Source organism: Neltuma alba, unplaced genomic scaffold (assembly GCF_004799145.2).
Source record: "Neltuma alba isolate B1F8T4 unplaced genomic scaffold, ASM479914v2 tig00011116_pilon, whole genome shotgun sequence".
Taxonomy (NCBI): domain Eukaryota; kingdom Viridiplantae; phylum Streptophyta; class Magnoliopsida; order Fabales; family Fabaceae; genus Neltuma; species Neltuma alba.
This window is the reverse complement of record NW_021635853.1, coordinates 24538-47469: the sequence shown is the minus strand read 5'-3', so window position 1 is coordinate 47469 and position 22932 is coordinate 24538. Positions and strand designations below refer to the sequence as shown.

Here is a 22932-nt window from a genome sequence, read left to right as displayed (position 1 = left end):
CAGACATTGATTTTAGTAGAAGGAAGCTATGATCATTTAAGTATAAAATCAAGTTCAATTTTTTAGTAATAAAAAATTATTTACTTTGATTTAATAAAAAATACATTTTCAATTAAAAGGAGTATTTAATAATTACAGTGTTGTATTGAGCAAGCCTCATTTTCCCGCCAAAGAGAAATTGGCTGCCGCAACGAAAAGCCCGCGGTTCCGGAATTTCCTCTTATTCCTGACTCTTAACGTTCCACCTTCACTGCCGATTGTTGGTTTGCTGCTCGCCGAACAGTCGCAATGGTGACTTCATCTCTCTCTAAATCGGGATTTCATTTGTTATTTCGTTATTGGATAACCTAGTCTTCAATTATCCCTATTTGTAGCATTTTTCGCCTCCGTGACTGATCTTATCGTTCACTAGTAGCTCCTTTGTTTAGTAGGATTTGATATCACATATCTGAAGTCACTGGGAAGTTGGTTGGTTCTAGAGTTGAATCTTGAGCGCCCTTTTCTTATTTTGTTCCTCTTCGTTTTCGTCATTGAATATAATGGGAGTTGGCAAATGTCCCGAATTAACCACCAAAAGAAAAATTGCTATATGGAATACCTAATTGTTTTCCTGCATGTTCAATAGATTGTTTTACGATTTTAATCGTGGCTCTCTCCATGTATGAGAAAATGACGCGTTCTTCTGGCAAGGTCTTGGTGGTTTTCCTAATGACTGATAGATTGTTTTTGTCAATTTGTTTGTCTTGCGATGGATTGGTGCGTTTTTGCTTACGGTGCAGTCGAAGAAAAGAGGTCTTTCATTGGAAGAGAAGCGTGAGAGAATGCTCCAAGTCTTTTACGAGTCACAAGACTTCTTCCTGGTTAGGTTCTCGTGTAACTTTCTAGTTGCTAGCCTCATTTCATTCACTACTGCATTAATTTGTTTTTTTTGTTATCATCAACTGACTAATTATATATGGGTTCTTTTTAGCTTAAGGAGCTTGAGAAGTTAGGTCCCAAGAAAGGTGTCATCACTCAGTCCGTGAAGGATGTCATCCAAAGTTTAGTGGACGATGACCTTGTTTCAAAAGATAAGATAGGAACTTCTGTAAGTTAACATCTACAAATAGAGACTGAATAAAATAGTTTTCATTTTCGCGCCCACCCCCTCCTTTGTTTTATAGTTAGGGCCATCAGATGCTTGTCCCACCCACAAGACTTGAGAAACGGAAATTTTAAGCTGTCTTTGACATTCGGACAAATTATTCTCAGAGATAACCTTGACATGACTGATCTCGTATTTTGGCTGTCAGGTATACTTTTGGAGTCTTCCAAGCTGTGCAGGAAATCAGGTGAAACCCTTGAGGACAAAGTGACATTCTGCTGTTTTACCATTTTTGGTTGATAACTTGGTCACTGCTCTCCAGATTATTTGGCTGTAGCTTGATTACGGCATTAACACAATTTTGTATAGCTTAGGAATGTTTACCACAAACTTGAATCTGAACTCAAAAGCAACAAGAAGCGGTATGTTGAACTTGCTGATCAATGTGAGGTGCTAAAGAAAGGACGAGAGGAATCTGTGAGTTATGATTCATCATTCCTTACTAGTGTATCATTTGCATTTTGCTCTACTCCAAGAGTATCGATTGTATCTCCTCCAGGACGAACGAGAGGAGGCCTTAGCGGATCTAAAAGCCATTGAGCTGAAGCATAATGAGTTGAAGGTTGATTTGCAGTTTATTTGTTCACACTGCATTAAGTATGATCATAATTTAATGAATTCCATGACCGCAATCAATTAATATTTTATGGTTTCAGGAAGAGTTGGGAAAGTATGCAGACAATGATCCAGCTGCCGTTGAAGCAATGAGTTAAGAATTGTTCATTTGGCGCCTTAATTGGAAAAATTTAGAAGTTAATCCTTATAACTTGTGATGGTTTTCATGTCGGATCACTGATGATTTGATGTCAATATCTGCAGAGGAAGCAATTGAAGTTGCCCATGTAGCAGCCAACAGATGGACAGGTTCTGCTTAATGTTTTCCTTTTTCCCCTTTTTCCAATGAATTGGGTTTACTAGGGGAGGATGTCTGGATTTTCGAAATGTCACATTACATTGTGCTGAGTAGAACCTCCAAATCATAGTGGCTAAAAAATGTGTGCAGACAACACTTTCACCCTGAAGCAATGGTGCTCAAACAACTTCCCCCAGGCCAAGGAGCAGCTTGAAAACGTGTATAAGGAGGTCAGGTTTTTATGCCTCTTTATGTAAAGCTCGATGCTTAAACCCTCTGTTAAGTTGTTATCTTTGACCCTATGCAATGGATTTCTTTTGCCTTTCATAGTCACTTGAATGAGATTGAGATCACTATCCTGATGCACAACGTAGCTAGGACACAGCCTTCCTTGAGGAGAGTTGGGTTGTTTATCCACGTTTCTTCTTCTTATGTCTCCTTAACTCTTGCACCTTAATCTTAATGCAGATTGGGATAACAGATGATTTTGACTATTTGGAGCTAGCACCCCTTCCCCTCAGGGCTGTTGGTGATTTGGAACTTTGAACCAAGATGAAGGCCACTTATTGCTCGTGTCTCTAAGTTACCGATCTTCATAAAGTAAAGCTGATTATCATGATTTCCTATGGGATCTTCAAACAAAAAACAGTGGCATGCTATTTTCTCTTCCCCACATCCCTAACTTCATCAAAGTCTCAAGGATAGCGTAATCAGTTCAAAAGAAGAAGCAAGAGTTTCTTTAAGCGAAAATATATCAAGAGGTTTTAAGAATATATAGGATTTAGGATTTAATTGAAGTGTTTATTGTGCTTACCTAATAGTATTTACTGTCTTGTTTTTGTTCCCTTTAACCGCGGCCGCCACTTTCATGAGGTTTATGACCATCCTGTTTGGAGGATGCGGGTATTTGTTTGTGTGAATTGTGTTCACGCTCTGGTCATGATTACAATTTTGAGTAGAGTTTTAATATCCTTAGTGGCCCGAGTTCTTTATTCGTTCGATCCTCTGGTCATGATAACGAGTTAACCACCACAGGCATCCATTTCTGTGGACTATGAAGGCATAACAAGTTCAGTTGAGCATAATTTTCTCTGAAAGATGACAGAACAATACTGTTCTGCTAACATATCCTCATACCCTTGGAGCGACTAATGTGCGGAGGTGATTGAATGAAAAACAAAATGAGTATATGAAAAGAATTTTATTTTATCTCGAGTAAAAGTACTTTTTTAAAGTACTTCTGGGAGTTTCTAAACACTCTCATCAGATTGCAAAAGTGTTTTTACGAGGTTGGAGAGCTGAACTTTGTTCTTATTGGTAGATTTCTGCCATAATACCATATTAACTAGCTAATTAGTCAAAATTTATCTTCTGCCTCAGTTTTAATGTGCCTTCATCTTTAGTTACATCTCAGCTGCCGTCATGTGACTAGGTTGTTTGTTGAGCAGCTTATCTCCCAGATCTTGTTATAACTTGTGAGGATCTATGAACTTATATCGAGAAATTCAGTCAAACTATATATAATGTTATTAAAATTTTATAGTTATCTGTAACAAAGTTTATTAATTAGATATGATTTGTTTAATCAGTCATGAACATAAAAGACAACAGATATTTAGAAAAAAATTAACATTTTGGACACAAATCTTATAAACTAAACTTGTCCCATGACAATGACAACAAAGGGAAGAGAAATAATTATTGAACATTTTCGTTGCTTGTGAATTGGTTTTCTGACTTGGTCACATGACTGTTGGTGAACGTGCAGGCAACCAAAACTTTGTCGCATCTAATTGTTTCTTCCATATTTTGTCCATATGACTTTGTCATTCTTCTTGCTTTGGCGCCCAAAAACAATTCTGAAAGAGGCGCATTGTTCGGCAAATCATGCCAACTTAACAAGTTCGTCACCATATATGTGATTATATTATACATCGTTGCCTTCTTTTTAATATAAACCGAGGTATGATTTTAAAGAACAAGGAACCAGCGAGACAAGAACAAAAAGTAGCAAAATAAAGAACCTAGACTATTAATTTTTAGGGTAATATGATTTTTTCTAGTAATTTTTATTTAATCAAATATTAAAAATATATCCTACTACACTTCTTTAATTTAAAAAAAGACACATAGTAAATGATGTCATTGTAATCAATATTCCATAGCATTGCATGCCGGGTGGGCTGTTTGGGCTGCAACCAAACGGGCCCATTAGCACTGTGAAATTTTTTTTGATATGACTATTTAATTATGTTAGATTCAAATATTGGTAAACTTGGCTGGGAAATAATTTTTTTAACACATTTTCTGTATTTACACAAATTCAACCTCGAACTTAAAATTTGGTGTTTAGGAAATGAAAGTCCTTTCAACTATAATCAATATATTAAATTTTTATTTCTCCATATGTGCAAAAAGTTAATTAAACACAATCGAATTCGGCTTCACTCCCTTTCTGTTCCGGTCCGCTGGGCTGTGTGTCGTGGATGAGTTGTATCTGTGGCCCCTAGGGATGCGGTCCAAGCCAACGGTCGCCGTCCAAGGTAACGGCTCAATCATGTCTCGAAATTTGAGGAGAGGGAAAAGATTTAAGATTTCGGGGTTCAACCGAATCAGTTGTCTAAATATTATATTAAATATTCAAATTTGAAATGTTGAACCGAATCAATCTCTATTGTCAATATCTGTGGCCCGGCCGCCTTCTGTAGCACAGCTCGAAATTGCCTGGACTGTGTAACATGGGCACAATCTCATCTCTACACCTGTCATCCGTCAACCTTTCTTGTTGGGTCCTACATCTTGATTCCTGCATGTTGCTCCTCTCTTTCTTGTTTCTCCCTTTTCTTAGTTGCCAGCCAGAGTGTCTGCTTCGTCCCAAGATTCTTGTCTCGATGCATAAAAAGCTTCGCCCTCCTCCTCTTCCTCTTGCAAGCAACTTGCTTATATATTCTCCCATCACATCCCATTCTTGCCCTCGAATCCTCTCAAACGCAGAAGAAAACAGAGGTTGAGAACTTGATAGCAAATAGCAATGGAGGTTCTTGCGCTTAGACTTCAATATTTCTTGATGGCCATTTTCGCTCTTGCCTTGCTTTTTGCAGTGCCGACCATCAATGCTCAGAGCCCTGCTCCCGCACCACCTCCTACCAGTGATGGTACTTTTTTTTGATGCCTCTCATCACCTTTCTTCATTTTTTGGTTTTTTTTTTTTTTAAGCTGCTTCCATCATTAATTTCTTCTGTGTCTTCGATTCTTTCCTGGGGCTGTTTTAATGGTCTGATAAGGTTCGTTTTAAATGGTGTTTGCCTGACAGGGATGGCAATTGATCAAGGGATCGCCTACGTGCTCATGCTAGTGGCTCTGCTTCTTACTTACATCATTCATTAAGCCTTTGGATATAAAGGCAGCCTGAATTTGCGAACTTTGTATATTGATTGATTGTGTTCTATTTTTGGTTCTGTTTCCTGTTCATATGCTGAAGCTGTGATCTTTCAATGAAATTCTTTGATTTCCTGCGTTCCTCCTCCTCTCTGTCGAATTTGCTTGAAGTGTGAGTACTCTTTCTGGGGCAAAGAAGAAATGACATTTCTGCAACGTGGTGATCAGTATTCCGGAGTTGATGACGTAAACAAACCTCGCAATATAAATAAAAAGTAACTGAAAATTGATTTAAGCAGCCACGCCTTTGCCCTTTTTCCCCTTCTTTTCAAAGGATCATTCGCGCAAACAGCTCGCAATTTACATTTCGAAGTGAAAACAACGGTTTTCTTCTCAAGGGTGTTCGGATGAATCAAAAACCATAATTTTAAAAGTACTTTTACGGTGGAGGTATTTATCTTGATTTGAGAAAAAATACTTCTTTCATGGTGTCCAAACACCTCCTTACTGTAAAATAACTCTGAGGGTGTCCGTTCAATGCCAAAAGCGCTGTTTCCAGACAAAACGCACACCTGATTTCTGAGATTCAAATGTTTAAATCATTTCACGGCAATCTGAGTTCATATAGATGGATTTTGAGGTCCAGCTCTGTAAGTTGAAGTTTTGAGTAAAACGGCACACCGAAGACATGCAAGTAAAGACATTCTGTCATTGACCCAAAATGAACTAAAATATGAATTCCTCATGAGATGATAGTAAGTCATCAATGGCATTGCAAGAAGAAGTCATAAATCTTTAAGGATACATATTAGAGACACGTGAGTTAACCTTTCACTCTAGATGAGGATTTAATCTCCTTGCTTCTTGTTACCTAACCCTTGAACCTTTAGATAGGCTTATTTAGGGTACAACACTACAACCAAGTTACAAGCAACAACTAAGTTTTGTTAACTATTCAATATTCCACATCCCATTTCGTAATAAGCCTAAATTGAGAGGCTTTGAGATAAAAGAGCCATCGGAAATGCGGGTCTTCTTTTGAAAAACAATGATCCATGGAGACAATCCGCTCATATCTTGGCCTCTTTCTCAAAAACAAAAACCCGACAGTATCACACTAGGACTAATTCAACGTCCTTGAAGGGTGATGGGTGATTCTCTTGGAGTTGGACAAGCACATGACTATCCGTTCCCACTGCAGCTTTTTCATCTCCAGGACACATGCTAACTTCGTCATCACTCATCACCAGGACCCAAGATTTTTGTTCACGATGACTCAGCCTCCTTTCAATGACTCATAGCTCATATTTATAAATTAGAACTAGATTAATATAATAAGGGGGAGGGATATTTGCCCAAATCATGCTACGGAGAGAAAACCAGGGAGCAGACTACTTGGCCAACTGCGCTATTTACATGCCTTCGGGCTGTCGTCCTCTTGATGAAACTCCTATGGGGCTCTCGCCCATGCTTGTAAAAGATAAGCTTGGATCCACTACCCCAAGATTTTTAAAAAGATCTTTATTTTTACTTTTTTTAGCAATTCGTCTCAGTATGGGTTGTTATATTTTCCTTTTGAAAACCAATATAATATTTTACCATAAAAAATCTAATCCCATCCAATGCTTCTGTTCAAGCTGTGTGCCTCCAACCAATCTACACCACCACCTTCTGTATAAACATGACCCATACCTACCTTCCAAGTGCTTTTCATCCCTCTCCAAGCTCCACGAAGTTGATGTTCCGCCTAAGTTAATGTAGAATACGATAAAAATTTATTGCATCTTTATGTATTTGAGAATTTCTCTTTTTTTTGTCCTTTTTAATTAACTTGATAAGAAAAGCACGGCATTGGGTCTGGATTATCCGGATAAGGCAAGGCCCTGAAAAGGCATTAAACCAAGGTAGAAACTGTCATTTTGGGGAAACAACCTAGAGAATTGCCAAATATCCAATGGGAGAATAAAAATCTTATGACAACCATTAGGGAAAATAAACTGCCAATCATGATCTCTATGAAGCGATTAGCAAATACTTTCAAGAAGCAATGTACTTTTATCTGCCGGAAATGTGCTTCTATACTCCCATTCACCAGAGCAAACAAAGTCGCTCACTAATCATTTCTTTTATTCATTGAAGACAGGTTCAAGGATATAAGCGGACTGGGGCCAAGACTAATATTAATTCCATCCAGGATACACACCAAAATGTATGATTAAGTAAATGCATTCCATCAAGGACTAGATTTTTTTTTTGGGGGGGGGGGAGCAGTTTAAATGTAACCAATAGACAAATCACACAACATAAAAAAAAAACAACTCGCTTCGGAGATTGGATGCAAGGGTCGATGGACTTTTCTGTTCAACTTTTGACACCGTTATATACACCTGCTGGTTTGTTCAATATATCGCATAGATAAAGGAGACTGAGAAAAGCAGAATTCTCCATAACAGTGGCTAGAATTCTTTATGAAAGCCACACGTGATAAGCACAGCGCCTGCAAAATTCTGGCAGAAAGCTCAATTACAATGAGAGCAACCAACTAAAATAAGCTTCCCACATTTTCCTCGTGAAAGCAATCTAAGGAATAGATTTCAAATTGCAATACAAAATGATGCATAATTGCATACACAAGCCATCCAATTGCAACATTAATTAACTGAAATAAATGCATAAATAACGGGATTAGATGGCATTACTGCTAAAAATAAGGACCTGCTTAAAGCGCCATCTCAGCTTGCAAAGCAGCCAATTCATCTTCCTCAGCAGTGCGCTTCTGAGGAGCAGGGCGAGCAGGTTGCCTCCCAGCTGGGACCTGCACTGGAGCTGCAGGAGCTGTAGTCGCAGGTTGAAGAAGCTGTTCTTCCAACTCAGCACCCTCCAATTCTTCAAGTTCTGCTTCCAATTCATCCTGAAGAGACAAAGAAAATGAGAGTGCTCCGCAGGTATATTTCAAACAACAGTGTAGATCTGTTTTCTTTGCTTTTAGGGATTTTTGCCAACCCCTTCAAAAAAGTTCACCTAAAAGAATCATATCTATGTCTTGTCCAAATACAAATAAAGTTGAAATGATTAGAAGAGGACCTCATCAAAATCTGCAGCTGCACCGATTGGGGTTGATAATGCTTCTTGAATCTGTTTCATGTTCTCAGTTTGTTCATTAATCTCATCCATGGTCTTGTCAACGTCATCAATATTCCTGTGAAATAACATAGCAAGATAAACAATTCACAATCAGCATTCCATTAATAAAGATAAGCCAGAATATGAAAATAGTACAAGTGATATGAAGAGAAAAACAAAACTTCCTATAATTTAAAAGTGAAAAAAGATATGAACATCACTAAAACAAATTCAATACGCCACATACGTTGCCTTTTGCATAGCCTTCATAGCAGAAGCTCCAGTTCTCAAAGCATCCACTGTTTCTGTGGTGGCCTTAGCACCTTCCAACATTATCATCTATACCACAAATCATCAGAAGATGCAAAAGAAGTTCAGTAAACTCAAGCATTGTCTGAATTGTCCATAAATAAAAAGTTGTATTCACACCTGGTCATGAATACGCAACTGGAAATTCCCGAGCTGCTCTACTTGCTGTTCATATAACCTCTTTCTCTTCAAACATTGTATGGCCGCTGCATGAAGTAGAAATTCAAAAGCAAAGTTACAAGCTTTGACTCAGTACCCAAATCTAATAACAATTATCCCCTAGAGATTAGGTATCCACTTGTCAAGCATATACATACACTGACACACCCTATAAAAAATGTAAAATGAACTTTTGACGACCACATAATGTGTTGTTTCCTCAGAATAACACATTGTATATGAAAGGGTAAAAAAATTATTTATTTCAGAGATACACTGATCCAGGATAAGAAGACAGTTCTACAATCTACACCATCACAAAGATCCGTGAGTTTTGCAAAATACCTCTTTTATTTTTTGCCCTTGTAAATTCTTTAGCCTTTTCAACCTCTGCCGCAGCCTTTTTAATAAGTACTTTCTCCTTTTTCTCCAGCATTTCAAGTGTCTACAAATGTACGATTCCAAGAAGAAAAACAATTTTGAACATATTCTCAAATTACTCTGCATACCATGCACCACTAACAGCCAGCTACCGTGGCTGAGAATCAGATAAAACACAAGAATATTCTAAAAATGAATTCAAAAATAATTATATTATCACTCCGGCTATGATCATGAAACGTCTACAAGACTAATAGAGCACTACCAACACAAAACAGACAAAAATGGGATTTCCTGCTCTCCCAGCCATATTCTAAACAAAGAAAAAGTACTATCTGAAATCTTGAACGACTAATCTCAAGTAAGAACAAACTTAAAAGGTTTGGCTGGGATGTGATGAGATTCATAATATAGCGTACTTTTACATAGGAGTTTCCCTTGGAAAAACGAATCGTTTGTTTGAGGCCTTCAGAATGTCAACACAGAAGGTAACATAGTGGGAAATACAATTACGGGTTGAATTACATTGAGAATAACGCGAATTCCAACATAAATGAACATGATGATCAAATAAACACACTGAACCGAAAATAATAATCGCCGACGAAAAAAATGATAATGATGATTTTTATACCACGGAAAAATCCACAGGCAGGTTTTTATCAACAATCAAATCCTACTAACCTCATTTAACTTATCCAAAGTGGTCAGAGCATTGGCTTCCTGTTTAGGTTTACCAAAAATTCGGGTAAACATGGTTGATTATGAGATAAATAAACCCCTATACCCTTCTGCAGCACAAAGAATCACGAAATCGATGAGATAAATGAAGAGATTAATTGTTAAATGGATGGTACAGAGAATCGCAGAAATTATATCGAAATCGAACTTATGAAATCGCAAAACGTAAAAGCGAACGAACCTGCTCGAGAATCAGGTTGTGCAGAGAGACTCGGAGAGAATACAATACAGCGATTAGGGCTTGACAAAGAGGGGAAGGGATCTGGGATGAAAGGGAAAGGAGGAGTGACCAGTGGTTGGGATGTCTGGTTAAGTTTCCTATATTTTGCGTAGGGGCGTGGAGATTAAAACAGGAAGCTGCTTTGCCTCTTCCTGACGTCGACGACGAGAACTTGCCCCACCGCGTTGCGCGTTTTGCGTTTTTTTTTTTTTTTTATAATGAATATAATATCAGTTTTTTGGACTGACGAGGAAGATAATTTTATGAAAACCAATCTAATTTCTTTTAATGGCCAGAACAAAAAAAAATCGCTCAAGAAGGTTTCTCAAAGCTGCGGGACAGAGTAAGCATTATTATAGAAACCAACTAGGGAAAAAGTCAACATTGCTATGACCAATACTAATTGTGTATTAAAAGGATTCTCCATTATACTATCATAAATTCTTAAGAACTCATTTGACTTTTATTTTGATCTTAAATATAAAATTTTAATTCACTTTGTCTTTCATATTTATCTATTTTTTTTCCAAGACAATCCTTTTAATAATAATAGTTTTAACCAATAAACTTGATTAGTAATGATATTTTAGGAAAGATAACACATATTTATTACAGATAACTAACAACTTATTTTTTTAATTTGTTCAAATTAGTCAACTAGTTCTTATATTTAAGACCAGAAGTAGTATATTGTAATGCCTACTTGCATATAACTTGGGTTACTGCATATGCTAATTGTATATGCAAGTAGTAACATGCAAATGGGCAAATGAGTATCAATCGTATGCAATCATCATATGGTGTACTACGCAATAACATGCAATAAAAACTTACATACAAGTAAGGATATGTTATAATCAAGTAAGTATTTATCATGAAATTAACATTGGTATTATATAATAAACCTATATGCAAGTAAGCATTCATTATATACAAGTGAACATGCAGCATATGCTAGTGAACATTGTCATGTGTAATTAGTCATATACAAGTGAAGATCCGTCATATGTAGTTAGTATTTATATTTATATTATATAATAATCTATATGCAAGTAGCTATCATGCTCAATTTGTTGTATGCAAGTAATAATTGGTTATGTGTAATTAAAATCCATCATGGCAATGGGTTTTTTTTTTCATATCTTACTCACGAGGCCTTCAACTTTACACCTTTACAATTATTATAGGTCTTACTTTCTAATTAATTTGTCAAATGGGAATTTTTACATAGAGCAACTATATATATTTTTCATGACATAGATAATAATTTAATTTTTTTTAATGATCTACAAAAATGAAGAAATTAAAAATTATCGCTGAAACTCAATGACGTATTTTGATATGGCTCTCATGCATTTTATATTATATGGTAATATTAATTTTCTTAAAAATTTTTGGACAAAATAACATTTAAACTCATTGGATGATTTTCATGGGTTCTCTCAAAAAATTAAGAAAGCCTCGCTCCTTCCCATCTGAATAAAAACACATGTACTGACGCGCGCGTTGTTAAGAGTGCCAAGGGTGTGCTGTATCCAAAAATAAAGAGAAAAAAAAGTGCTAAGGGTGCGCGCTTGTTCGCAGCTGTGATATAAACATATTATCACCTCTTCACTGCATGTTCTTCTCGAGACTGTTCTAGTTCCAAAAGTTTGGATTAAGCAGTTCTAGTAATATTTGTTGAAAAAAAAATGCTTTTATATGTTGATTACCAAGTAATAACTCTAAACTACGGAATGGAAAGACATTTTTACTGTGCGACTGGGTAAAACAAGTACCACGTCTAATTCTGGACTACAGATTACTATCTCCAGTTATATTTATAAAGCTAATTAACTAATTTGAAGAGATTAAAAAAAAAGTTAAGTGTTATCTTTCCTAAAATATCTTTACTAATCAAATGTATTAGCTAAAATTATTATTGTTAGAAAGATTATCTTAAAAAAAATAAATAAATACGAAAGACAAAGTGGATTGAGATCTCATATTTAGGACCAAAAAAAGTCAAACAAATCTTATATTAAGACCGAGATAGTACATCTTATATTTCAGATCAAAAGTATATCAAAAGCGTTATGATATTGGGAACTTCTAAAGATGCTTATGAGATCGTTCACCGGTGGCCAAAGTTTCACTAATAAAAGTGTGCCTGACATCCACGGGAGTTGGGAACAGTGACCTGTGCTTATCAAAAAATAGTGTCTCACAGATTGAGTTCTACATCCATTGTTTGTGTTAGGCAGCTTCGAAATTGTACTTTATACATGACTTCCATTCGGTTCAGTGATCATAACACCAACTAAAATGTGCAAAACCAGAGATAGTTCTCAATTCTCAAATTGCAGAGAATAAAAGAATTGCATGATGCCATGTTGGCTGCACATATAGCTTGTCAGCTCTACGACCTACCCACAACATGTTATTAGAATGCAAAATCAACGAGCCAAGTACAGATATGTATGGATGGATATTCTCACTAATATCGTCAATTCAAAACTAGACAATCCACCATATCTCAGCAAGTTCTTGCAGAACTCTTGCTGATGTGTATTTCAGTCAATAAAGCAACATATTAACTGACATCAAGCAAAATCAAGGAATTATTTTACGCGAAGTTAGTCATGCAGGTGATCAGTGCAAATGCACCATAATTTAACAGTACTATCAGTTAACCAACATTATGAGCCGGTATTTAATTAAATGAGCAAACATAAGCAAAAGCCACTAGTCAATTTCACAGCAGGTATAAATTAACTCTCAAAAAATGGATCATCGAACCGGACAAGAGATTCAAATTTATCGTTTAATACATAATCTAAGCTAATAACAAGCTTTAAAAGAAAATGAAGTCATCCTTCAAGCCTTTGATTACTTCTCCGAAGAGTTTGGTCCTCGCTTTTTCCCGAAGCCGACCACTGCAATTGCAAAATACAAAGACCATATTGGGAACCAACAACTAAAAAAGACTAAGACCTATTCTTCTACTAATTTCAATACCAAAAGGAAAAACAGCGCATTAACCAAGGCATGCAAGTTTTGAATCTCGGAGCCTTAAAAACAAGCCCAAGTTTTGAACATACCGGCAGTGACAAAACGTCTGTTATACTGCATTCGCTTGTACGCACGACCCCTGGGCTTCTTCTTTTTGTCTTGTTTGGCTACTTTTGGCGTTTGGCCTCGAACTTTGCCGGCGCGAGCCAAAGATCCGTGCACCTTACCTACGATTGAACAAATCAATGCAATTAGCAAGCTAGAAGAAGGAGGAGAGAACAGAGCCTCAGTCTGAAGGTAATCACAAGACGGATAGTAACTCACCCATGATGGATTACTGAGTTCACAGCACAGGGACGCGGCGTGCTTGAGCTGCGGACGCGGGAACAGGCGACCAACAGGGACGTTTAGTTAGGGTTAGGGCTAAAACATAAAGAATTTAAACATTGGGCTTTCTCACTATGGGATTGTAAAGCATTGGGCTTTTCTCATGGTTGCTTGTAATATTTTGGATTTTTTTTTTTTGCATCATCACCAACTGGTTTAGCAAAGAAACTAGTCCTTCACGTGAGTTAAGATTTGAATTGCAACTAAAAAAACTTACCCACATTTAGTACCTGACAGTATCTTAAATAAAATTACCTCCAATATAAGATATCTATGTTTTAGTCAAAAAAAAAATCTTTAGCTTTTGGTAAGGACACTTGTTAGAAGAGTTTTAACATTAATGCTTCTGAACCAATAGAAATTAATTTCAAATCTAAAGTTACTTGAGATACTCTAAGTTTACACCCAAAAAAAAATTTCATTGGCAAAACAAGTGAATTAAAGATCTTTAAGAACCTCAAATTGCCATACAGATGTCTAGGACCAACCTTTTTTTCCCCTCGATTTAGTTTCTAACTATTACTATTTTATTATTAAAATCGAAATTTTGTTCCATTCCGGGAAGCAAAATCGTTAATTATGAGAGATAATATAATGTAAGTTTAAAAATCTGAATTAAATAGAAATTTATTTTAGACTTAATACGATTTTTGGTCTCTCGAGTCTGTTCTTATTTTAGTTTTGTCATTTCAGATTTCAAATCATAGGTTTAGTCTTCAAGTTTTTTTTTTTTTTTTAAAACGCTGGTCCTTATAACTTAATAAAAACTTAGATTGTTTTGTCTATATTTTGAAACTTGAGGGACTAAAACCAAAATGAGAACAAACTTGAGAGATAAAAAATTATATTAATTGCTTTATTTTATTTTAAAATAAAGCTAATAATTTGACCATTATGATATATTGGTTAAAAATGCTTTATAATAAAGATTAGAGAGCGGAAGTTTTAAAAACTTCTAAAAAAATTTATGAAAGATAATGATATTGGAAGTAATTTTTCCACCATTTTCTCATAAACTTCGAATGGAGCAAGAATGTTAGTCAGAAAGACAAAAACAAAGCTTTGTGTGCTCGGCAAGAAAATGAAGCTGGCGGCTGGTCTGGGACGTGTGACTCGTGAGGGAAACATATATGCTAATCGGATTATTTGAGGCAAAAAGGCGCAACCCGGTTCCTTCATAAAAGGCTTCCGTTCTGTTAGGGTTTAAGGAATAAAATATCTGGTCCACTGTGCCTAACGATTTGAGTCCAATCCATCGACCCCATTGCTGAACAGCACCGTGACTTCCAAGACAGCACCAATGGCAGACCTTTCTGCGCCACCCACGGACCAGTTGGCGGCGACCACTCTCAACGACACCTTATCATCTCATGTTTCGAAAGCTGAATTCTCGGATCGCGTCCTGATTAGATCCATCATTTCCCGACCGGACGGCGGGTCGGGTCTCTCGGGCCAGAAGGCGAGGGTTGGCGGTTGGGTTAAGACGGGAAGGAAAGCCGACAAGGACGCTTTCGCGTTCTTGGAACTTAATGACGGATCGTGCCCCGGGAACCTGCAGGTGATAGTGGAGGCTTCTTTGGGGGACCTCGGCCAGCTTGTGCCTACTGGCACCTGCGTTGTGGTTGATGGCGAACTCAAGCTGCCTCCTGCTGGTGCAAAGCAGAAGGTGGAACTACGGGCTGAGAAGGTTGTCCATGTTGGTCCTGTGGATCCTGCGAAGTACCCATTACCCAAAATGAGGCTTACCCTTGAGTTTTTGCGAGATTTTGTTCACCTTCGTTCTAGAACTAACACGGTAATTGTTATTGCAAACATTTTTATCACATGCTTGGATATGCACATGCCTAGACATTGATTCTGGCGTAAAATGCTTTGTAATATTTAAAACCAAATCATTATGTCTCTAGGGATCCCTCACACACACACATTGATTTGTCTAAACCGCACCATCTTTGATCATGCTAAACAACTAGGGCGAATGCAGAGCCTTGAAAGTGAAAGACTTTCGACATTTCTTGAGAGCGGGGGGGATGGGTTTAGATGTGAGCTTGGGAGGCACATACGATTCGTCAATATTGAGTTTTAATTTAATATCTAAGCAAACTGAAGTATTCAGGCAGTATAATCAATGGTTTAAAAACCAACCGTAGATTGAATCGGGGTATAGCATTTCGCTATTGAGTGTTCTCATCCTAACATGTACGCAACCACGTATGTATGTATCTGCATGCATATGCATATATAAATCTTAATATTTAACTCTGTGTGTATTATATTTCCAATTAATTTGGTACTTGCATTGTAGAGTGATTTCTAAATCTAAATATTTGAGCTTATAAGACTTAGTTGAAGTATTTTTCTTATGCTTACAATTTCATATGAAATGGGTGGGATAGAGTCAACCAAATGTCATAAATCTCTTGTGTAGATAGGCAAAACTAGGAAAGAAAACTCGAATTTTAGTTTTTGATTATTTGTTGTCGAATCAGTCAGTTTTTTGGCGTGATGCATTTCTGGGTCAACCGGATTGAAACCATGGCTGTCATGCCTAATTGGGCCGGTATCATAAAAATTGGCTGTATTTGCAACTTGGGGATTGCGTACTACGTGTGTATATTACGGTGAAGGATGGTTATCAAATGCCATGTGCTTTCTTTTATTACATTTTTCCTGCTAATATTAACAATTTTAACATATGCTGCCTATTTCATAAGTCCCTAATGGTTCATCTTTTCAGTATTTTACTTATTATTAGCATCTATTAATTGGTTATGGTTCCAGATATCTGCCGTTGCTCGAATCCGTAATGCTCTTGCCTATGCAACACATACTTTCTTCCAAAAGCACGGATTTCTTTATGTGCACACGCCCATTATCACTACCAGTGATTGTGAAGGTGCAGGTGAAATGTTTCAAGTTACAACTTTGCTCAGTGAAGCTGAGAAACTGGAGAAGGAATTGCGAGAAAATCCTCCTCCATCAGAAGCCGATATTGAAGCTGCTAGAGTTCTTGTTAAGGAGAAAGGGGATGTTGTTTCCCAATTGAAATCTTCTAAAGCAAGTAAGCAGGAAATTAGTGCTTCCGTGGATGAACTCAAAAGAGCGAAGGAGAATGTCTCAAAACTGGAAGAGAGATACAAACTTCGACCTGGTATTCCTCAAAAGGATGGGAAGACTGACTATACCCGAGATTTTTTTGCCCGTCAAGCATTCTTGACTGTTTCAGGCCAACTTCAAGTTGAGTCCTATGCATGTGCTCTTAGTAGTGTGTATACCTTTGGGCCAACTTTTCGTGCAGAACATTCCCACACTTCAAGGCATTTGGCAGAATTTTGGATGGTGGAACCTGAAATTGCTTTTGCAGATTTGAAGGTACATGAACTTCAATTCAGCATCTGTATTTTCTTAGTTATGAGAGTAACAATTGTTTTAAGTTATGAAATGGATTGCTATTGTTGTATTTTATCTTTTTCCAAATCTGTTCATCCTAAACATTTCTTGTTGCTGTACTTGTTACTTTGCCAGCATGCTTCTCTGCTGAGTGACAATTCATATATTCAATTTTAGGTCTTATGAACTTGTGAATTTCCTAATGCAATGTTAAACAGCCCCCTTCTCCCAATCCAATTGCAGTTCTGCATTTTTTGTTGCTTGATAATATTAATGTTCTTGTGTTTCTGTTGCACATTAGGATGATATGAACTGTGCAGAGGCCTATGTGAAATTTTTGTGCCAGTGGTTACTCGATAATTGCTTTGAAGATGTGGAGTTTATGGCAGATAAGTTTGATAAGGGGTGCATTGACCGCCTGAAGATGGTTGCTTCCACGCCATTTGTACGTCTTTCATATACTGAAGCAGTGGAAATACTAGAGGAGGCTGTAAAGAGTGGTAAGAAGTTTGATAACGAAGTGAAATGGGGGATTGACTTAGCATCTGAGCATGAAAGGTATATTTTAAGTTTGTTTTTTTTTTTTTTTAACCTTTTCGTTTCTCCTTGATTTGAGGTGAATGATATATTCGCGGCATGATGTTCTGTAGGTATTTAACAGAGGTAAAGTTTCAGAAGCCTGTCGTTGTATATAACTATCCAAAAGAAATCAAAGCATTCTACATGCGCCTCAATGATGACTCAAAGACTGTGGCTGCTATGGATGTTCTTGTACCAAAGGTAATCCAATGTGTTCTGCATATGTGAATTTCGTTGCAACTGCTACTGGTATTTGTGATGTTGCGATAATAATACACAAATAATTTCAGGTTGGAGAGTTAATTGGTGGAAGCCAAAGGGAAGAGCGTTATGATGTCATCCAGAAGAGGTAGGAGAAACATTGTTGTTTGTACCTCCTCACCTTGTCTTGTCTTGTCTTTTCTGTTAGTATGTGCCCGGTTAATTTACTCCGTTATTTGATATTTTTCGTATTGCAGAATAAAGGAGATGGGTCTGCCTATGGAGCCATATGAGTGGTACCTTGACCTGAGGCGGTATGGGACTGTGAAGCATTCTGGCTTTGGTCTTGGCTTTGAACGGATGATTCTTTTTGCTACAGGCTTGGATAACATTCGAGATGTCATTCCCTTCCCTCGTTACCCGGGCAGAGCAGATCTTTGATTTATTCGCTTCTGTTGCAGAAGTAGTTGGATTGAAAGCAGAAATTTAGTTTGAAAATATAATATGCAAATTGGTGTGAGGTAACTCAGCTCATAATGTCATACATGAGTTAGCTCTTTCTTATATCAACTGTATAACTACATCCTTATGAAGGAATTTTTGTCTTCTTAAAATTGATTCTTAATTGCCCATTTCTTGTGCATTTTATACATCATTACATGTGTAATTGTTAAATTCATAATCATCTTGGTTTGACCGATATAGTGTTCGACTTTGTGCCGAAACATTAGTATCTTCCGTCTAATATCTTGCATATCAGAGAGATGAGTTGCCTGACGGCATGGATTCCGCACCTTCGATCACGCTCACTCGCCCTGTTCAAGGAAATCTGTAGTGCCATGTGACTGGCCATCTGGACTACATGAGCTGTCCATTTTTTGAGCAATCTCTATATCGTTGATTCTAAACTTATAAATTCTGCGTTTTCGGAACAGCAGATGAAGGTTGCGTGTTGGAGCCATTTTGTGCAAGTTTCTTTTCCACCGCCGGGGGGATTCTTGGATATTGGTGGGGATCCTTTTGTGTCATTTAATTCCAGGAATGCTTGATCATTGTATATGATACAAGCCAGCATACAATTTTTAGCTATCCCAATTTAGCATTTGACGCAAGCTAATGAAAAAGAGGAGATATACAAAGTCAATGTAACATGCCAAACGGGTTTCACTCAAAGTTACCTTGTTGGGAAATGGGATTGATCGGCATCAGAGGGTCATTCCTACCAGCTCTAGAAGCCGTGCTCAAGGAGTTCCGGTCAAGGCATAATCAAAACCAAACTGGTTTCCCATCCTTTAGCGGAATAATGGCGAAGAATACTCACAAACCTGACTGGATTATTTACTTGTATTATCCGAGCTCACCTCTTCGATGATTCCAATGATTATGCTGTAAGACGTTAGATGATGCTCTCTTGTGTGATTCTAAAAAACCACAGCCACGAAAGCATGAATCCCTCAGGGTCATTTGGCCACGAGCATGAAGAAAACGCGCCGCTTGTCACCCGCCAGTTTTGCCTTTCATCGGGTTTAGTGGATGGCTAGGTTGAAAGCCAGCTCCAATGAATTGCAAAATTTCTTCCTCATTCCTTAAAAAGAGACAAAACCAACACGAGTGAAAAATTGGGCTTTTAGCCTTTATGAGGAGAGCCTCTCGATTTCAACATCACCTTCGAGTTACTAGCACTGTTAGTCCTCAATAGTGAGTGATTAACGTTTTTTGATTTTTTTTTTGTTTTTTAACTCATTTGGCTCTCTCAATTGATGTGGTGCCGGTGCCATGCTTTACTCACCGTGTCAAATTTCGTAAGTACCTTATTAAGGCCACGAGCGTGTGAGGATTGTGGAATCATTTAGAAGCAGAAGGAGTCAAAGATGAACTTGAAAAACTTTTTAATTAAATTATAGGACTTGCTTGAAATTGAGGTAAACTTTAGTGCGTGCGGCTTAATTTTTCCTTTTTGTTTTGGATTGAGAATCATGAAATCAAGGAAATGACAGTGCAAGTCTTCCGCATTTAGCCGGAGCTGAAATATGTTCTTACAAAATTTTCCAAGAAATAACTTTTCAGCTTTCTCGAGTGCCAAGTAGGGGACTGGATTCGCATTCGCAGCTCGCAACTCGCAAGTCAGGTTGGGTTCAGAGATGAAGAAGCTCGCAAGAAATTGGCACAATTCTCAACAAAACAAGCTCTCTCTCCCTACTCGCGACGATCCTACTTTTGACGACTTTCGTCCCATGGATACACAAGGTCTCTCTCAAATCTATTTTTTCTCCAATGCAATTTCACTCCCTTTTTTTTTTCGGGGAATCTTTCCGATAATGGAGAAATGATTAAAAAAATCATATTATAATTAGTTATCTTTTCATTAGTTATGTATGGTGATTGGGGCTCGATGATTTCGGGAGCTTTACGAGCGATTTCACTCGCTGCTCTTCGAAGAATAAAGAAGGTCTTTTTCCCCAGAGTTGACGGGAAAATTTTCCTTCTTATAAGAATTTGTGTTGCATGTTTAAACTTGGCCATTAAAATTTGCTGTTTTATTTATGATTATGTCACAGAACAAGAAGAGTTGGTTCGGTCGTTTGAAAGGAATCAAGCTCAGCAGAGTCGCTTATGGAGGGTATGGTTTACTTTCTTATATATCATCCTGTCTTTTGTTCATTTCTGTCTTTGAAAAGCTTTACTTTCTTATATATCATACGTTCTTTTGTCTTTGATAAGCTGATATAATTTCATTGAAGTTTAATTTTAAGCTCACCTGAGAAATTCAATTTCATGAAGACTGTATTTGCGGCTCTTCTCTGCTGTTACATCCTCTTTCTTTTGTACTCCATCTTTCAGCAGGCTTCATCTCCATGGGAACTGGTACGTCTCTTCCAGTCCCTTTTTTGGACATCTTAAAATCGGATTTTACGCTTTTGTGTAATTTCTTACGGTAATATCTGAGTGCGAATCCATTGTGTTGTAATATTCAATCTTTTTCACCTGTTAAATTATTACCTTTTTTAAATGCCTTCTGTATTTTGATGAAAATAACTGGCAGCATTCTGCCTCCCTATGCGTCTAGACAAGTGTTGATGTAAACTCTGACCAATATGAATAACTTTTGTTACTTTTTCTTAGTCTTCTAACTTCGTAGGATCGAAGTATCTTTCTAGCTAACGAGAGGATCTGATGAAATTGATACATGAGACTATATGTTGGATTACTTCAACAGTTTCCTTTGATGAATATTAAATATTTCATTATTTTTCGTTGTCCTCTGATGAACAGAAATACCATGCTTACTTCATCGAGGAGCTTTACCCTTGGATGAGTATATTAGCAGGTTCATTTCACCTTGTATCTAGCATTATTAATGAAAATTTTTAAGTCGCTCATTTTTTGGGCATGGTCAACTCTTGGTATTCTCTCTAATGATGTTTGCGTTGTCGCTGTGTATTCAATTTCTGTTGCTTTCCTTAGCCTTTTGTACTGATCTATAATGATATACCATGCTCTTAACGAGGCTTTGTCTTACATATGTAAACTTTACCGATCCTAAAACTTTTTTATAGATTGGGTTGCTGTTCTAGCCTGCTCATTTGCAGTCAAGGGGATGCTCCATGAATCAATGCATCACAGGCGATGGATCTGGTACTCATGGTTTACTGGCCTTGTTCTGGCAATTTTCTGGTTATATTACATGTTCAGGTATATTCTCGGATAAACGTTGTGCACTGCATATTTATTTCCTTTTTAAGGTATGCATGACATCTATATTAATATCGACTATTTTTGGTAGACTGCCAAAGTTCCGGTGGGATGTAATCTGGCTGCCATTTGGTCCTCTTGGGTATATGTCATGACACTACATGCTCATATGTATTTTATATCATTATATGCATTGACTATGCACATTATAAATTGCTTCGATTCTATGCTGCAGTGGAGCGGCAATCTGTCTCTATGTGGATCATTTACTAGCTGAGTCATCAGAAGAGGTGAAAAAACTCCGAGGATACATATATGCCTACAAAGCAAGCTAGAATTCCTCTTCTGTCTACTTGATCAAAAGCATGGGATTTGAAAAACAGTTTGGAATTTAGAGAACATTTTATGAAGGTCTTCTAATGGATCACGTGGACCGAGCCTACTAGTGTTGTCAGCCATTGGATGGAACCGAGAAAAGTTCTTGTATTGATTTTCTGACTGCTCCATTTTTGTTTTCTGCTTCCTGGGTAAGACAAAAGGATCACTGAATAGAGATAGGAACAGACACGATCAAGGACCAAGTTTTTGGAGTTATTATTTACTTCTCCTTCCCGGGGAAATATGCAGTTTGGTAGAGAGGTCAAGAGAGCATTGCTTTGGACCTTTGGTAAGGTAATAACAGTTCGGACTCTGTATCTCATAATGTTATATTTTGTGTAAGCAAACTACTCGATCTATGTCTTGTCTTTTAGTTGCGTGGCTGCTGTCTTAACGCATTCATCATTATAGTAATTGATGTTCCTAGTCTCTATAAAATTATTTTCGTGACACAATTAGCCATGCTCGAGTGCATGTGCCCCTGGACAGAGAACCTATCAAAACTGCGTTGTTCACAGCCTGTGAATATCTTGCTGTATGAAGACCATGTAATGCACGGCGCCCCCCCCCCCCCCCCAAAAAAAAAACATAGTATGGGGAAATTGGGAGAACCGTGCTGATGAGTAAACTAGCTAGAGATGAAGCAGACGATTTATTGCTTAATCTAGCTAACTATTGGTATAATAGATTTTGGAAATCAAATTGTCGGGGGAAATGGCAAAGAAAAGATTGTAAGAGATGTCCTAGGGTGGCAGATGAAAATTCCTTTTTAAATCTAGAAAAGTAGCCTCCACTTTTACGACTCGTTTTAATTGCCTAATGTAAAATGTTATCTGCTTGATGAACGAAAGATTTTTTACTCCTCATAACTGGACTTGGCTGGCCATGTTTAATCTGAGTTGCCTATCTTCTTCAGGTCTGTTTTGATAATCTTATTAACACGAGAATAACCGATATTGAACTAGGGTAATCGCCTGGAAATGATTATCTACTACTGTCTTCTTT

General features: G+C 37.4%; 5 protein-coding genes across 6 annotated transcripts; 3 read left to right on the top strand and 2 right to left on the bottom strand.

The window, feature by feature from the left end:
- The first annotated feature begins 215 nt into the window (after positions 1–215).
- On the top strand, positions 216–2989 carry LOC114761311 (meiotic nuclear division protein 1 homolog). The gene is made up of 10 exons (XM_028950649.1): positions 216–291; positions 780–860; positions 971–1087; positions 1293–1331; positions 1454–1561; positions 1644–1706; positions 1801–1852; positions 1964–2008; positions 2148–2227; positions 2466–2989. The coding sequence occupies exons 1-10, from the start codon at positions 289–291 to the stop codon at positions 2541–2543; spliced, it is 666 nt and encodes a 221-aa protein (XP_028806482.1). The 5' UTR covers positions 216–288; the 3' UTR covers positions 2544–2989.
- A 4480-nt stretch (positions 2990–7469) lies between these two features.
- On the bottom strand, positions 7470–10439 carry LOC114761304 (vacuolar protein sorting-associated protein 32 homolog 2). Of its 2 annotated transcripts, none has more exons than XM_028950639.1 (8): positions 10270–10439; positions 10032–10138; positions 9312–9411; positions 8928–9013; positions 8746–8837; positions 8460–8574; positions 8091–8286; positions 7470–7882 (listed from the first exon to the last, which is right to left on the bottom strand). In XM_028950639.1, the coding sequence occupies exons 2-7, from the start codon at positions 10101–10103 to the stop codon at positions 8095–8097; spliced, it is 657 nt and encodes a 218-aa protein (XP_028806472.1). In that variant the 5' UTR covers positions 10104–10138; positions 10270–10439; the 3' UTR covers positions 7470–7882; positions 8091–8094. The 2 variants fall into 2 exon arrangements, with proteins under 2 accessions (XP_028806472.1, XP_028806473.1); XM_028950640.1 differs by having other exon boundaries at positions 7470–7872.
- Positions 10440–12930: 2491 nt separating this feature from the next.
- On the bottom strand, positions 12931–13698 carry LOC114761306 (40S ribosomal protein S30-like). The gene is made up of 3 exons (XM_028950642.1): positions 13624–13698; positions 13389–13526; positions 12931–13223 (listed from the first exon to the last, which is right to left on the bottom strand). The coding sequence occupies exons 1-3, from the start codon at positions 13625–13627 to the stop codon at positions 13177–13179; spliced, it is 189 nt and encodes a 62-aa protein (XP_028806475.1). The 5' UTR covers positions 13628–13698; the 3' UTR covers positions 12931–13176.
- Positions 13699–14981: 1283 nt separating this feature from the next.
- On the top strand, positions 14982–18558 carry LOC114761303 (asparagine--tRNA ligase, cytoplasmic 1-like). The gene is made up of 6 exons (XM_028950638.1): positions 14982–15481; positions 16468–17058; positions 17378–17634; positions 17727–17856; positions 17946–18004; positions 18114–18558. The coding sequence occupies exons 1-6, from the start codon at positions 14987–14989 to the stop codon at positions 18295–18297; spliced, it is 1716 nt and encodes a 571-aa protein (XP_028806471.1). The 5' UTR covers positions 14982–14986; the 3' UTR covers positions 18298–18558.
- Positions 18559–19886: 1328 nt separating this feature from the next.
- Positions 19887–22329, top strand: LOC114761305 (uncharacterized). The gene is made up of 7 exons (XM_028950641.1): positions 19887–20103; positions 20415–20476; positions 20638–20721; positions 21130–21184; positions 21414–21549; positions 21641–21691; positions 21785–22329. Exons 1-7 carry the CDS (start codon positions 19998–20000, stop codon positions 21882–21884), a joined length of 594 nt encoding a protein of 197 aa, XP_028806474.1. The 5' UTR covers positions 19887–19997; the 3' UTR covers positions 21885–22329.
- Positions 22330–22932: the final 603 nt, after the last annotated feature.